The sequence below is a fragment of the Phycodurus eques genome, chromosome 10, assembly GCF_024500275.1.
Source record: "Phycodurus eques isolate BA_2022a chromosome 10, UOR_Pequ_1.1, whole genome shotgun sequence".
Lineage (NCBI taxonomy): Eukaryota > Metazoa > Chordata > Actinopteri > Syngnathiformes > Syngnathidae > Phycodurus > Phycodurus eques.
Window position 1 is genome coordinate 28,706,595 of NC_084534.1, and position 16,340 is coordinate 28,722,934.

The 16,340-nt window shown below is 48.9% G+C and overlaps 1 protein-coding gene across 14 annotated transcripts; it reads right to left on the bottom strand.

The window, feature by feature from the left end:
* Positions 1-4: 4 nt before the first annotated feature.
* unm_sa1614 (un-named sa1614) lies at positions 5-16,336 on the bottom strand. Of its 14 annotated transcripts, none has more exons than XM_061688622.1 (28): positions 16,002-16,336; positions 12,800-12,872; positions 12,566-12,711; positions 12,232-12,306; positions 12,074-12,123; positions 11,725-11,854; positions 11,561-11,646; positions 11,386-11,461; positions 11,185-11,265; positions 10,955-11,052; positions 10,711-10,780; positions 10,554-10,641; positions 9,415-9,463; positions 9,044-9,204; positions 7,801-7,934; positions 7,543-7,634; positions 6,954-7,140; positions 5,274-5,359; positions 5,047-5,162; positions 4,729-4,796; positions 4,539-4,658; positions 3,784-4,015; positions 3,414-3,584; positions 3,284-3,350; positions 2,567-2,673; positions 2,341-2,492; positions 1,407-1,538; positions 5-398 (listed from the first exon to the last, which is right to left on the bottom strand). In XM_061688622.1, exons 1-28 carry the CDS (start codon positions 16,128-16,130, stop codon positions 324-326), a joined length of 3,051 nt encoding a protein of 1,016 aa, XP_061544606.1. In that variant the 5' UTR covers positions 16,131-16,336; the 3' UTR covers positions 5-323. The 14 variants fall into 14 exon arrangements, with proteins under 14 accessions (XP_061544606.1, XP_061544605.1, XP_061544603.1 ...); XM_061688621.1 differs by having other exon boundaries at positions 12,566-12,714; XM_061688619.1 differs by lacking the exon at positions 16,002-16,336 and adding an exon at positions 14,621-14,832 and having other exon boundaries at positions 12,566-12,714.
* Positions 16,337-16,340: the final 4 nt, after the last annotated feature.

The window sequence follows — 16,340 nt, forward strand, 5'->3', positions numbered from 1 at the left end:
GTTTATTTTCCCCAAAAAAGAGGTCAAGTTTGTACTTTTACTGGCTCACCAGTGAAATCAAGTCAACCTTTCCCTTGATGTTTGTACATTTTTTAAATGTATTTTTCTTTATTGTCCCAATGTTTCGTGGTCCTATCGATGTTGGTGTGGCGAAAGGCAGGAAGCGACGTGCTACTTGGCCGCTGAGGCGTCTTTAAAGGCAGCCGGAAGCGTTGTTCTGCGTGTCAGAGCGGTTCTCCTGAGCTGGTTGTGTTTTGTGTGTTGTTGTTGTTGTTGTTGTTGTTGTTCCGTGCGGGTCCATCCAGTGTTGTACAACCGTCACATCAGTTGGACGTTGGCTGCACAAAGGAAGACGGAAACAAGCCTCTCTGCTCCGGTTCCTCTTCAATGTAACCATGCTGCGTAGTACACACAAACACACGCTAATTTACACCTCAAATACAACATACATGAAAAGCAAAAGTACGTTTGTCCAAGTCCCTACATTTTCATTTGCTGTACATGTCCCAATATCTTTGTCCAAACATTTCTTCTTCAGTTCTTGGAGGTGTCCAAATGCAACCATTTTCGTCATTTGACTCACAGGTCTTGTCCCAACAGTGCAAGTTACCCATTTTCTTCACTTTTAACTTCCTCTGTGTCCCAGTACATTTGTTTCAATGCCCCAATTTTCCTTTCAACGTAAGCCTTCCTGTAATTGTCTCACCGCTTTTGTCCAAACGCCACCGTTTCACTGCCTGCAGGTGTGCCAATACTTTTGTCCAGAAATTCCCTTTTTCTCCCCCCCGACTTCCCGTAGGTGTCCTTATTCGATTGACCATTTCTGTAAGATGTGCCTATACCATCCGTTACCTGTACCGCTTTATCCTCGCGCGGGTCGCGGGCGTGCTGTCGCCCATCCCAGCTGACTGCGGGCGAGAGGCGGGGCACACCCCGAGCCGGTCGCCAGCCAATCGCAGGGCACAGAGAAACAAACAACCATTCACACTTAGGGTCAATTTAGAGTCTCCAATCAACCTAGCACGCATGTTTTTGGGATGTGGGAGGAAACCGGAATGCCCGGAGAAAAGCCACCCGGGCACGGGGTAAACATGCAAACTCCACACAGAACTGCGAGGCAGATGTGCGAACCGGTTGTCCCGATACCTTTCGTCCAAATTCCCCCTCCAGATTCCTCAGCCATTTTTTACCTGTAAGTTTCCCAATTCTTCTGACCAAACCATTTTCTTCCGCTTCGTGAATGTGCCCCAAAACATTTGTCCAAACACCCCATGTTTTTACTTTCTGCGGGTGTCCCAATACTTTGGCCGGAATTCCCCCATTTTCTTCCCTTTTATCGCTCACCGTCCATGTCCCAATACTTTTGTCCACGTCGCCCCCTTTTTCTTTCCCGTGGGAATACGTACCCACCAGTCGGGGTCCTCCTGTCCCACGACCACGATGACTTGCCCCTCGCTGAAGCTCAGCTCGTCGTGGTGGTCCGCCTCACAGTCGTAGAGAGCGCGGACCCGCCTGGCGGAACCCCGAAAACCCCGAGGCTGCCGGACATGACGAATGTCAGCTAACGCTAAACATAGCGTGCTAACGCGACGGGTGGGTCAGGCTAACTTGTTGATCTCGTTGGTACGTTCAGCTCTAAGGCTAGCACGCTAAAGCTAACACGACTGCTCAGTACACAACTAACGAAAGCAAACAATAGCAATAAATGGTGTTGCTAACACTATATATATTTTTTTCTTTTAGGCTAGGAAGTTCAAGTGATTGGTCTTCACTCAGAGGTTATGCTAGCATGCTATTCTAAAATGACTGGTCGAGCTAATCCTAAATAATGCCACTCACCAGTACGGCTGGGGGAAAAAAATGGAATAACTCAAGTAAATCGACTTCAAAATAGGTCAATGCGAAATTTCTGCCTCGTTGCTCTCCCAGGACCAAAAAAAAAAAAGTTACGCCAGGAACCATGTTTGCGCCACCGAAACCCATGTTTCACACGGACATTTATTGCAGACAGTGTTGGGCCAATGATGAACTTTGCCAAAAGTGCCACTTATTCGTGTAATATACATATAACGTGATGTATGAATGAGTTGAATGGCAGTTAGTGTTTTTCGACATAAAAATCGTAATGGCTAGCACGCTAGTGCTAATTACGATTGCTAACTGTTTAGCATTTAGCTGTCTCAAATTCTGTACACCATTTATACCAGACACTCATGAGCAACTCAGGCAGTTTGTTAGGAGTGAAAAGATAGATTTTATAACTAATCGGATTGATTATTCAATCAATAATCAATAGTAGAACTGATCCTAAAAAGATTTGATCGTGACAGCCCTACTCACCAGTGCCCTGCGGGGGAGCGGCTGGGGGGCGGGGCCTCGGCCTTCGCGCTCAAAGCTCTGCGAGCGCCGATTGGCCGGCGAGCGGTTGGGGGCGGGTCTCACGGCGCGTTGCGTTTGGCAGGCGCCGGTGTCGCCGTCCGCCCTGCGATAGGCTGAGAGACGTGATGAGCTCATTAAATCGTCAACGTGACAATTCCTTATTTGGGCGTACGTGGACGGGAAGTACCTCGGTCGGGAAGTTCGCTCCCCGAGTCGAGAGGGGAGGGGCTGCGCACACGGGGGGCAAGCACATTGCTCGTTAGAGAGAAGGAAGGTAGGAGGGGAGGATAGAAGCTATGGAGAAAAGAAAGGGAGGAAAGATGTAAGCAAGGATTGAAGGTTAAATGGAAGGAAGGAAAGTAGGGAGGAAGCAAGGAAGAAGAATGGTATGAAAGAAAAATGAATGGAAGGAAGAAAAAAGGAAAAAAAGAACAGTGAGAGGGATTGGAGGGAGGAAGCAAGGAAGGACAAAAGCATGAAGGAACGAAAGGATAAAGGGAGCCAGGAAGGAGAAAAAGGGGACAGAGGACTTGAAGGAAGGATTGAAGGTCGGAAGGGAGCGAGGAGAGAAGGCTGGAGGGTATGCAGGAAGAAAAGGGAGGAAGCAAGGAAGGACTAAGGCATGAAGGAAGGGTAGAAGGATGGATGCAAGGAAGGTAAGAGGGATTGGAAGGAAGTCAAGAGGGTATGAAAGAAGGGAAGGAGGGATGTAGGATGGAAAGGAAGGAAGGCAAAGGCTAGCAAATTCAAGTGACTGGTCCTCACTGCGCTAACGGCGGCATGCCAACGAGACGCGGCCATTTTTCCGCCGACGCTAGCATGCTAACCGAACGGTTGTAACACCGATGCTATCGCAAGGGCCGACACTTTTTCCAGCCAATCGGAGGCCTGCTTTCATACTCACACGCACTTCTCAAAGGAGGTGTCGGCGCCGCCGTAGATCCTCACGTGACTGCCTGCCATCCCATAATCTACACACACACACACGTAATGACATCAGCTCGAATGACCTCATTAGTGACATCAAGCGTTACCGTGGTGACTGGACTCGGAGCAGCTCCTTTTGTGGCGGACGGCGACGGGAGGGGTCCACTTCCTGTTTCCTGTCAGGGGGAAGACTTCCTCTTCCTCCCCCTCTCGCTCCTCTTCGTCACCCGCCGGAGGAGGAGGAGGAGGAGGAGGAGGAGGAGGAGGAAGGCCGGGAGCTGCGGGACCAGACGCAGCTCGTCAATGTCTGTCCGCTCTTCTAGTAACAAAGCTCAAACGCGCCGTTACTAATGGCCGCGTGTTTGTTTGCCCTTCTACAAAATTGCAACAATCATATTTGTTTTGTGCTCTAACAAATCATTAGTGATGGTGCACATTACGAATTTGTTTTCTCATAAACCCACAATGGTGACTCACCTTTGACCCTGGGGGGCAGCGGTGGCGCGGGCGAGGAGGGGGGCGGGGAGCTCTGCGCCTGGGCGGGGGGCCGAGCGCGGCGCTCCACGGCCGTGGCCAGCCGCCGCCCCACGCTGAGCAGGCCGCCGCCGGTGGCGGAGGGAGACGAGGACGAGGAGGCGAGGGCAAAGTTGAAAGGTCGCGAGGGGAAGGAGAAAGAGGAGGAGGAGCGCTCCTTCTTCACGGGACCTTTCTGAGAGGAAAGCACAAGAAATGATTAGTTTGATTAATGAGTTGCATTTATCTGAGGATGTGGCAACTTAAAAAATACGGAAAAATATACAATTGGGGAAAAAAATTACAAAATATAAAATATTCTATTTTTTTTTTTTTTTTTCCAATTGTATATTTTTAAGATTTATTTTGTCATTCCTCTCTCAATTTTGTGATGACCTGTACTGGATGCGCCCATGAAATAAAACAAATACATAAATGTATGTTAAAATGTTGAATTCATACATGAATACACTTCAGTTGGAGTGAAAAAATACACAATTAATATACACATTTCTCTAATAATAGTTATTAGTCATTGTTATTATTAGTTCTGCTTTCTGATGTGCAATTTAAGAAAAAAAATACTGAAATAATAATTACTGCAGAACTTGTATTTATTACATAAAATAAATGCCCATTTTAATCGAAATGACAAATCCAAACAAGAAACATTCCCTGCGTATCGTACGGTATTCCAGGCGGTCGGTCGCCACGGTTACCTTGCGGTCAAAGTCGTCGTCGCTGTCGTCGTCGTCGTCGTCGTCGTCGTCGTGGCGAAGGCGCCACTCGTACTCCACGTGCGCGTGAAGCTCGAAATGGTTGGACTGGGCCTGCTGCAGCTGCGCACACGCAAACGCGCACGCGATAATGTGAAGGAACGCCGACGACGAGGAAATCCCACAAACTCACCAGCGCCTCACAGTGGCCGTGCTTCAACCTGCGGCTCACGTCCAACGCCGTCTCGCCTAACTTGTTCTCTGGACGAGAAGCATTGAGCGACGTCACACTTAACAACAGACACGTGTGTGTGTGTGTGTGTGTGTGGGGGGGGGGGGGTTGTGTAAGTGTCTACATGTGTGTGGCGTTTTATCTGGGGGGTGTGCGTGTGCGAGCGGGTGTATTTTGGTGAAGATATGCGTTGGGTGTGAGAGTCTTGTGTATGTGTTTGCACGCCTGTGTGCGTTGGCGTGAAGACGTGCGTGGGCGTGCGTTAGTGCGCGCGCCTACTGATGCGCGTGCGGGCTCTGGCCCTCAGCAGCAGTTTGACGCAGTCGCTCTTGTCGTGCAGACAACTGTAGTGTAGCGCCGTGTTCCCACACACCGTCTGCACGTCCACGCTGGAGCTGCAAAACAACAACACACGTGCGCACGCGCACACGCTCGGGTTCTCGTCGGTGTGCTGTCGTTAGCCGACAGTTAGCGTGTTATTGTTATTGTCGTGTGAGGCCACTGACGAATTCTGCGCGAGGAAGTCGAGGATGTGCAGCGACGTCCTGTCGGCCAATAGGACGGCCAGGTGGAGGGCCGTCTCCCCTTTCTCCTGTTGCCATGGAAACGTGGACAAATTGAGGAGCTTTCAAAATCGTTGAAAACAAATCAAAAGCCCTTCATTTGAAGCCCTAAACATTTTTTGAAACCCTAATTTGAAACCCAAACCGTATTTTGAACCCCTAACCTTGTTTTAAACCCTACTTTGAAACCCTATCCATGTTTTAAACCCTAATTGGAAACCCTAAAACTCTCTTGAAACGCTACTTTGGAACCCTAACCATGTTTTCAAATCCCACTTTGAAATCCTAACCCTGATTTAAACTCTACTTTGAAACCATACCCATGTTTTAAACCCTAATTTGAAACCCTACAACTCTCTTGAAGCACTACTTTGAAACCCTAACCCTGATTTGAAACCATAACTCCGATTTGTAACGCCAACCATGTTTTAAAACCACAATTTGAAACCCCTATTTTAAAACCCCACTTTAAGACCCTAAAACTAATTTGTAACCATAACTCTGATTTGAAAGCCTAACCATGTTTTAAAACCATAGTTTGAGACCCAATCCTTGTTTTGAAATCTGAATTTGAAACCCTAAAACACTCTCTTGAAACCCTAATTTGAAACGCTAACCATGTTTTGAAACCCTAATTTGAAACCCTAACCCTGTTTTGAAACCCAAATTTAAAATCCTAACCCCGTTTTGAAACCCTAATTTGAAACCCCATCCCGTTTTGAAACTCTCATTTGAAACCGTAACCCTGATTTTAAACCCTACTTTGAAGCCCTAACCGGTTTTAAAACTCTAACCCTGTCTTGAAACATTCGTAACCATGAGTTGAAACTCTACTTTGAAACCCTAACCCTAATTTGAAACCCTAAACCTGATTCAAAACCTTAACCCTGTTGTGAAACCCTACCCAGTTTTTGAAACACTCATTTGAAAGCCCGAAACTCTCTTGAAACCCCAATTTGGAACCCTCACCCTGTTTTGAAAAACCATAACAATGTTTTCAATCCGAACTTTGAAACCCAAACACTGCTTTGAAACGCAGATTTTAAACCCTAGCCATGTTTTCAAACCCTATCCTTCTTGAAACCCCAACCCTGATTTCAAACCCTAATGTGAAACCCTCAGCCTGATTTGAAACCCCAGCCCTGTCTTGAAACCCAAATTTGAAACCATAGCCCTGATTTGAAACCCTAATCCTGTCTTCAAACCCTCATTTGCAACGCTAACCCTGATTTAAAAACCCTATTTTAAACCCCAACCTTGTTTTTGCACCCAAATGTGAAACCCTACTTTGAAACCCTCATTTGAAGCGCTAACTTCCTTGAAACCTTACCCCCGTTTTGAATCCCTGATGTTGGAACCCTACCCTAAACTTGATTTCCAACCCTACCTGTTTTGTTGAAACCCTAACCCTGTCTGGAAACCCTACCCGTGTTTTGAAACTCCACTTTGAACTCTAGCGCAGCACAGCAGCTCAGTCTAGTTGCGTACTCGTAGGCCAAAAGCGGCACTCGTCGTGGAAAAACACCGGACCGGTAACACACTGCCGTTCTACTCATGCACTCAATTGTTTTCCGAGCGAAGACAAACGGACCGAACTCAGGTGTGCGTGTGTGCGCGGCGTACCTGTATGTGCGTGTGTAGCGCGTGGCAGAGCTCCGTGCGTTGCGCGCGCAGCTGCACGAGCGTGCGGACGTCGGCGTTCTCGGTGGCTTCCTGCAGGACTCGGACGGCCGTCGCCGAGCTGAAGCCGCGACGGCGCGCGAACTGAGCGTCCCGATACTTGCGCAGGATGAACGCCTTGCGCTCCGACCTGCGCACGCACACGCGCGCCAACGACTTGAGTTTCATCTCGGTTCGGTCACATTTTCCTTCTTGTGGGTTTTGACCCGAGCAGGTGCAAGGAGACCCTCTCCCGCCTCCCTCCCTCCCTCCCTCCCTCCCTCGGCGCCTTTCCCGTCCTTTTCTCTCTTGCCTGCCACCCATCTCCCCTTCCATCCTTCCTTCCTTTTCTCCTCCCATCTTATCCCTCGCAACCTTCCACCCACTTCATCGGTGCTTCCCTCTTTTCTCCCGTCCTTCCAAACTCCCTCGCATGCTCCTTCCTGTTCTTTGCCTCGATCTTCTTCCAGGCAACACGCGTGTTGAGAGCCCCGCGCGCACGTGTCATGCGCATGTGAAACGTGTCGTACGTGTCGCACGTGCGCTTACTGACATGTGGCTGCGCCGCGACGGCTTCGTGGCGGAATCCAGGAGGTTGGCCTCCAGAATCTCGTTGAAAGCGCTGTTGCCCACGTTCCTGGCCAACTGACAAGAAGACGGAGGCACACACACACACACACCCTTGAGACTTTTTTAAGGCCTCTTTTTTTTTAGGCGGCGCTGACGGTAACCGTAGAACAGGAATGGATGTCACCTCGAGAAACCGTCAGAACCCGCGTTTGTCAATGGCGGTTTTTTGGCGGGTCGGTACCAGCAGGTCGGAGGTTCCGAGGCTGTCCAGGCTGAGCGAGTGGATCCTGGAGACGTGGACGCCCATCTCGCGGTGCACCCCGGAGCACTCGATGCACGTCAGGATGCCCAAGTTGGTCGACACCCAGCCGGGATCTGACACGGAACAAGGGCATTTCATTCGTGGCCAGCAGAGGGAGACATTGCACCCTCAGAGTGCAACGAAACGACGCCATTTTCTGGCTTTGCACCATTTCGGGAATCTTTTTTGCCTTTCAAACACTCTCTGCCATACTTGTCCCTGAAATGGAATGAATAGCCATTGAATTGTGGATATCTAAATGGGGGGAAAAAATAAATCAAACAATTCATCAATAAATGGTTGTAACATTTGATGAAAGATTCTCCTTCTTACTGAAGAGATGATTGCGATTCTTAAATTTAAAATCTCTATAAAAACCCATGAATATTTGTCATTTATAAAAGAGGTTATGATCATGTTTGACCCTTGAAATAAACATTTCATTGTGGATATCAAGATAAAAATGTAACAATTCCATCAATATTTTTGAAAATGTAAATTGAACTCAACAACTTATCAATACATGGTTGTGAATATTTTAAATATTGAATCGAGGATGTTCATTATTACTGAAGAAATGTTTTTCTGAAATGTCAAATCTATATGAAAATGTAATCATCTATTCATCAAATCTTTTGTCATGTAAATTCCACCCAACAATTCATGGGTAAATTCTCGTAAATTTTAAATATTTATTTAAAGCTGTTCATTGTTTTTGCTCATGTTTTTCCAAATTAAAATCGATATGTAACTTTTCCGTCATTAATATTTGTATATCGTATTTGGAAGTTGAATGTTTTGCGTTTGATACGATTGTGATGATTTTTATTTTTTTTTGTGGATTCACATTTTCTTGAGTATCTTACGTCATTTAAATCAATATAAAAATGTAACAACCGGTCAATAAATACTTTTATGAGCTAACGTGTTCATTTTCATTTCATGATAAGCAATATTCAAATACGGGCAAACAAAATTGCACTTGGTGTTTTGTACCTGTAAAATCAATATAAATACGTACATTTGCCGACCAATCGATGGAGTCGTTATTGTTTTTTCTGATGATTTTTTGCATGCATTTCAATTTCAATTGGGGGGTGTGCGTGTGCGAGCGGGTGTATTTTGGTGAAGATATGCGTTGGGTGTGAGTTGGGTGTGAGAGTTTTTTTTTTCCCCCTCCCACCCGGAGCGCCGCAGTCGCAGCAGCCGTCGTTTCCCGGCATGCGCCTGATGTCGTCCGTGATGGATCTCGTCAGGTCCCGCAGGCCGCCGCCGCCGCCGCCGCCGTCGTCCAGCGCCGCCGTCAGCGCTTCCTGTTTGCTGTTGCTCAGCACCGAGACCCAGCTACACGTTCCGTTTCCAAAAAAAAAGCAGAAGAAGAGCTTTCGTCACTTGCGTTTGGAATCGCGCGGTCTTGCGATGTAACAACGGTGCAAATGCTGCAAAACGGACAGCAAGTGGCAGATACTGGAAGACTTTCGCTCAAGTCATCTTCTGCAAGGTGACTTTGACTTCTTTTGTGTCATGAAGAGCAGTCATACTTTCACTACTCACGCGACACACGCGGCTTCGTCCTCGGCCAGGAAGCGATACGTGCGATTATCTGCCGGACAAAATGGCGGAAACGCAACAAAAATCAAGTCGCGGAAATACACACGTTTCGTCACATTCCAACAAAACATTTAGACTTTTGCTCTCAAAACAGCAATCGAGCTTTTCAAATGATGTTTCAGCTTACTTTTTTTTTTTTTTTTTTAACACCTCCAGTTTTGCTTGGAAACATTAAAAAAAAAAAAAAAAAAGCCTGAAAACAAGTTGATGTGCAACCGAAGACATGCAAGCGTGCGCTCAATAAACCCATTTTAGCCATTGCCGGCTTTTTTTTCAAAGATGGATTTGAACTCGCGAGGCGAGGCCGAAGAACCCGAGTGGAACGGACCGGCGCAAAAAAAAAACCAAAACCAAAACCCCCAAAAAACAAAGAGAAGAAAAGAAAAGAAAAGTGCGATCCTGTCTCAAGTTTCGAGGTCTCGCAAGAAACTCAACTGGATGAAACCGCAAAAACATAGCACGATTGTCACGCGACAATTAAGGAGGCAGGAAATATCCTTCATGCATTTGTCCTTCCTTGCTTCCGCCATTCTTCCCCCCTTTCTTTTCTTTCTCCTTCTTTCCTTCCTTCACTTCCCTCCTTCCTACTCTCTATGCTTCCCCGCTTCCTTCCTTCCTTCTTTACTTCCTTCCTTCCCTTCTTCTTCTTCCTTCCAACCTCCTTCAATCCCACATACCTTCCTTCTTTCCTTTCCCGATCCATCCATCCTTTTCTTCCCTCCATCCTTCCTTGGATCTTCCCTTTTTTCCTTCCTACCCTCGATACTTCCATCCTTCTTTCCTCCTCCCCTCCCTTAAAGCGCGATGATGCAAATGATATTTTTCTCCACTTGGCAACGCAAACGCGTCCGCGTAATTTGCGACTTAATGGACTGTCGGAGCGCAATTGGGATTTGGGAAAATCGGAGAAAAATATCATTGACATAATCGGCGGCGCGGCGGTCGACAGGTTCCGTCGGGTTCGGCCGCGTCGCTCGGTGGGCTCTGGCGATCTTCCGGCCGCGGGAAACGTCCGAGTTTGCCCTTGAAAACGCCGAAGGTGAGCGTTGAAAATGTCATCGGGATAAGAAGCGCGTGCGTACGAGAGATGAGGTCGAAGCACTTCTTGTCGTCGGCGCCGGGCTTGACCTGGCAGGTGAGCAGGTTGAGCCTGGCGGGAGACTTGTTGGGCTGCGGCACACGACAACGTTATTGGAAGGCGCATCTCGACGACGCGACGACGCGCACGCGGGAGCTCACCGTCGCGTGTGCGATGGTCAGGTAACCGTTGCGAAGCCAACATTTCCTCTTCTGCCACATTTTCCTCAAGCTGAAATCACAACACAACACACACACACACGATGCCGTCGTGTCGTCACACACACTCCTGTTGTGTTGTGTTGCGTCAATTTGCGCAAAATTAGCAACATCGGTCTAAGTCCGCTCCAGGATCGCGCAGTTGCCCGATGTTGTCGTGTTGCCCGCGTGTGTGCGCGCGCGCTACCCGTCACTCTTCTTGTAAAGGAATCCGCTTCTCTCCGTTCCGTATTGTTGATCTCCCAGCAGCTGATGCATGTCGTACACCGGCTTTGGCGAACTTTCCTGATGTGACCCACGCCCACGCGCGCACACACACACACACACACACACACACACACACAGACACACGCGCGCATGAACACACTCACGCGTTACCATGGCAACACTTTGTTTGGGCGCGTGCGTGTGTTTCACCGGCTCGGCGTGCACGACGGGCCTGAGTTGATCTCTGAGCGACACAAGTTGACGTTTCTCCTCCTCCTGACGCTGTTTCACCTACGCACACGCGCGCACGGAGTAAAAAGTCAGGAAAACATTTAAAAAAAAAAACAAAAAACAGAACACATAAAATAAGACAAACTGATCTCAAATAAAATCGAGCGGAAGATGTCGTACCGAGGTGAGGACGCCACTCAGCTCGTTCGTGTATTGCTTCAGCCTGTGCGTGGTGGACGCGCACTCCTGCACAAAACTACACGCACACGCAGCATGTGAGCGCGAGCGCCCGGTAAGCCCGTGAGTGTGCGTTTCGCGTCGCGTCGCGCCGCGCCGCGCGTGCGTGCGTGCGTACTTGTTGTGGCTGTGGAAGTGTTTGATGAGGTTCTGCAGCAGGTCCACTCCTCTCTTGGTCTTCAGCTCGTTCACCTTGATCAGATACTGAAGCGCGCATTCGCACGCGTTCGTCAGCGAGAAGAAGAAGAAAGGAGGAGGAGAAGAAGAAAGCCGTCCACCGACCTCGCACATGCTGAGCTGGAAGGCCCGCCTCTCCTTCTCCAGCTCCTCGGCGATCTCGCCGCCGCTCACCTCGCTCCTCACCATCCCGTACTGACGCGCCAGCTCGCGCTTCTCCTTCTCCACCTGCTTGCTACGCACGCACAAAATGTGTCGACCCTTTTCCAAAAGCACCTGCTTATACTTCCACTGCATTTTGGGGCCTAAAACCCTTTTTTTTCTCTTGGCTGCAGTATAAATCCTGCATATAAAAGGCTTTGGGCAGATGTTAAAACAGTACAATACAGGGTAAAAGTTCAAAGTCAAAGTTCAGCAGCGCCGGCGTTCGGGATCGCGAGGGCGCCCGACTCACAAGCGGCTCTCGTAGTCTCGCCACGCTCTGTCGAACGGCTTCTTCAGATCCTGCGCAAACAAAAACAAAACAAGCAAGAAACGTTGGATGTGGGATGGAGCGGCGCCCCCGGTGGCCACGTGACAAAGTGAACAATAATCACGCAAATAATTCCTCACCCCCTTCACCTCTCGCAGGTCGCCTTTCGCCAGCGAGTCCAGGAAGAAGTTGATGTTGTGCAGCATGCTCTTTAACTACACACACGCACGCGCACGCACGCACACACACGGAGGGGAGACACTCCATGAGCATTTCGCTCATCTGACAATTCATCCAAGAAGATCTTCCCGGTTGCTTTGTCATCTGAATTTCTTTCCTGAACCGACGTGATCAGTCTCGAGGCGGCGGCCTCGAGACTTTTTTCGTTTTCGAGTCTCGTCATCTTGCGCGTCGCCGATTATTTGATCCGACGTATAAAGCGGACGACAAAGTCCGGGGGGGTGGAGCCCTCACCAGGTTCTTCATGGGCGAGAGCAGCTCCTTGGAGAAGTCGGCCAGGCGGCAGAAGGCGGAGCCGACCTCCGCCTCGCCGTTGGAGTGACAGTTGATTGACAGCTTCTCCATGGACGCGATGTACTGCTCCAGGTGGGACACGTGCTCTGCTTCACACACACACGCACGCGCACGCACACTTTAGTCACACTGCCGTGTGTGCGCGTGCGTGTGCGTGCGTGTGCGCGCGCGTACCTTGTCCCGACGTGTATTTGGCTTTCGCTGCTTTTTTCATCTTCTGCAGTAACAAGCGGTCGCTGTCCAGAGCCTGAAAAAAATAACTGCTTGTTGATTGTCATATCTTCTTTCCCTTCGGGCTCGTCCCTTTCGGGTTGGCCACAGCGCGTCCTCCTTTTCCATGTCAGCCTCTCTCCCGCATCCTCCTCTCCAACACCAACGGCCCTCACGTCTTCCCTCACGACATCCATCGACCTTCTCCTCGGTCTTCCTCTCGCTCTCTTGCCTGGCCGCTCCACCCACATCATCCTTCTAGCAATATACTCACTATTTCCCCTCCGGACGTGTCCAAACCATCCACGTCCGCTCTCTCTAACTTTGCCTCCAAAACATCGAACCTCGGCCGTCCCTCCGAGGAGCTCGTTTCGAATTTGATCCGACCCGGTCACTCCGAGAGCGAACCTCAACACCTTCGTTTGCTCTGCTTCCTGTCGTCTCTTCAGTGCCAGCTGTCTCTAATCCATACATCATGGCCGGCCTCACCACTGTTTTATAAACTTTGCCCTTCATCCTAGCAGAGACTCTTCTGTCACATAACACACCTGACACCTTCCTCCACCCGTTCCAACCTGCTTGGACCCGTTTCTTCACTTCCTGACCACACTCCCCATTGCTCTGGACGGTTGACCCCAAGTATTTCAAGTCCTCCACCCTCGCTATCTTCTTCTTCCTGTAGCCTCACTCTTCCCCCACCAGCCCTCTCATTGATGCACATATATTCTGTTTTACTTCGGCTAATCTTCATTCCAATGCATGCCTCCATCTTTCTAACTGTTCCTGCAGCTGCTCCCTTCTTTCACTGCAGATCACAATGTCATCTGCAAACATCACGGTCCACGGGGATTCCAGTCTAACCTCGTCTGTCAGCCTATCCATCACCACTGCAAAAAGGAAGGGGCTCAGGGCTGATCCCTGATGCAGTCCCACCTCCACTTTAAGCTCCTCTGTCACACCTCACCGCCGTTCCGCTGTCCTCGTACATGTCCTGTGTTATTCTAACATACTTCTCTGCCACTCCAGACTTCCGCATGCAGTGGCACAGTTCTTCTCTGGGTACTCTGTCATAGGCTTTCTCTAGATCTACAAAGACACAATGTAGCTCCTTCTGACCTTCTCTGTACTTGTCCATCAACATCCTCAAGGCAAATAATGCATCTGTGGTACTCTTTCAAGGCATGAAACCATACTGTTGCTCGCAAATACTCACTTCTGTCCTGAGTCTAGCCTCCACGACTCTTTCCCATCACTTCATTGTGTGGCTCATCCACTTTATTCCTCTCTAGTTCCCACAGCAATGCACATCACCTTTGTTCTTAAAAATGGGCACCAGTACACTTTTCCTCCATTCCTCAGGCATCTTCTCACGCACTAGAATTCTATTGAACAAGCTGGTCAAAAACTCCACAGCCACCTCTCCTAGATGCTTCCATACCTCCACAGGAATGTCATCAAATGTCTTCCATTTTTCATCCTCTTTAATGCCTTTCCAACTTCCCCCTTAGTAATCATTGCCACTTCCTGGTCCACCACACTTGCCTCTTCTCTCTCATTTTCCTCATTCATCAACTCCTCGAAGTATTCTTTCCATCTAGCAAGCACACTGCTGGCACCAGTCAACCTATTTCCATCTCTATCCTTAATCACCCTAACCTGCTGCACATCCTTCCCATCTCCATCCCTCTGTCTGGCCAGCCTGTATAGATCCTTTTCTCCTTCTTTAGTGTCCAACCTGCCATACATGTCATCCTATGCCTCTTGTTTGGCCTTTGCCGCCTCTACCTTTGCCCTGTGTCGCATCTCAATGTATTCCTTTCGGCTCTCCTCGGTCCAGTCCTCTGGAAGCTCCTCCCGTCCACCGAGAGCCCGTCTCAGCTCTTCCCGAAAAGCCGCACAACACTCGTCCTGTCTGAGCTTCCACCACGTGGTTCTCTGCTCTGCCTTTGCCTTCCTAATCTTCCTCCCCACCACCAGATTCATCTTCTTTGCTGTCTAGCCACAATCTCTCCCCTCCCACTCCCTTCCAGTCCGTAACCTCCTTCAGATGACCTCGTCTGCGCAAGATGTAATCCGCCTGCGTGCTTCTACCTCCGCTCTTGTAGGTCACCCTATGTTCCTCCTGCCTCTTCTAGAAGAAAGTGTTCCCTGCAGCCATTTGCATCGTCTTTGCAAAGTCTACCAGCATCTGTCCCTGCAATGTTTTCTATTTATTCAAATGTCTTATTTGACTGATTTTATTGTAAACCCATTTGTTAATGATCTTTTAAAAATATTTGAATTCGTTTTCACGTCATTTTGATTTTTAGCAATTATTTGAATATTTAACTGCATTATTTTGGATTTACAGATTACATGATGTATATAGTAAAATAATATGCTGATTATCATTCTTTTCCCATTTCTATTTATTTCCATATTGTTTATTTGACATGTTTCACTGATTTGCCAGCAAATATTTGATTATTTTGTTGTAAAAGCATTTGCTGATGAGCATTATTTTGAAAGAATCTTTTACATTCGACGGTTTTTATTGTATTTTTAGCATATATTTGATACCAATTCTTTTCAGACCGAGTATTCACTCTTCGATTCCATTCGTACTTTTTGGTCCATAACATTTCAAATGCGTCCAATTACGAACAAAGAGCTTTCTTTCTTTCGACGATTCAGCGACGCGTCAGACCGCCGCGCTGTAGCGCCGACTGCCGGCGTGGAGGACTTACTGCGCGTACGATGTTTTTGGCATCGGCAGCCCTCGCGAGTACCCGATATCTTGAAATAAGGTTGTTATCGGCCTGATACCGATGCCCGGTATCAGTACTTACCCATCCCTACTGATAATCAGCATCGCGGACAAAAATGCGTGTAGGTCATGTAAATGGTTTATTCACCCATTCATTCATTTTCCGAGAGTTGATTAGCAATTAGTCACAAAGGTGAGCTCTATAATTGAAAGCGCCGAGGGATGAAAATGTGTGCGTTACGTATGACGTCGTGTATGTCATTGTTACAGCATGCTAACCAATGGCTCATGACGTCAGAGGAGCGCAACGATGTTGTCTCGTAGCAACGGGGGGAGGCAAGATTGCTGATGCTACTGCACATGTAAAAGGGGCCCGGCACGGAGCCCGGCGGTGTCTCGCCCGGTCGACGAGTCTCTGACCTCCTCCAGCAGGCGGACGGTGCTCCGGCAGCCGCTCATCTTGGACGAGAACGACGACGTGGTGGGCGAGCTCCAGTCCTCCAGGACCTCCCCCACGAACTCGGCCACGGACACGCACGGCTCCGGCATGCTCGGCGGCGGAAGCGGCTGACAAAGGAGAGCGCGGCCGCCGACGTCCGACACGCCCGACGCGGCTTCGGCAGAGGGGAACCGGGACCCGATGCTCTCTGGACTCGCCGGTACCGTCACGTCATCGTCTCCTCCTCGGATTCTTTTGTCGTGATGCGTTTTCAACGAGGCTGTTCCGTCGCTGCTTTACAAGAGCCGCAGGTCGACGCG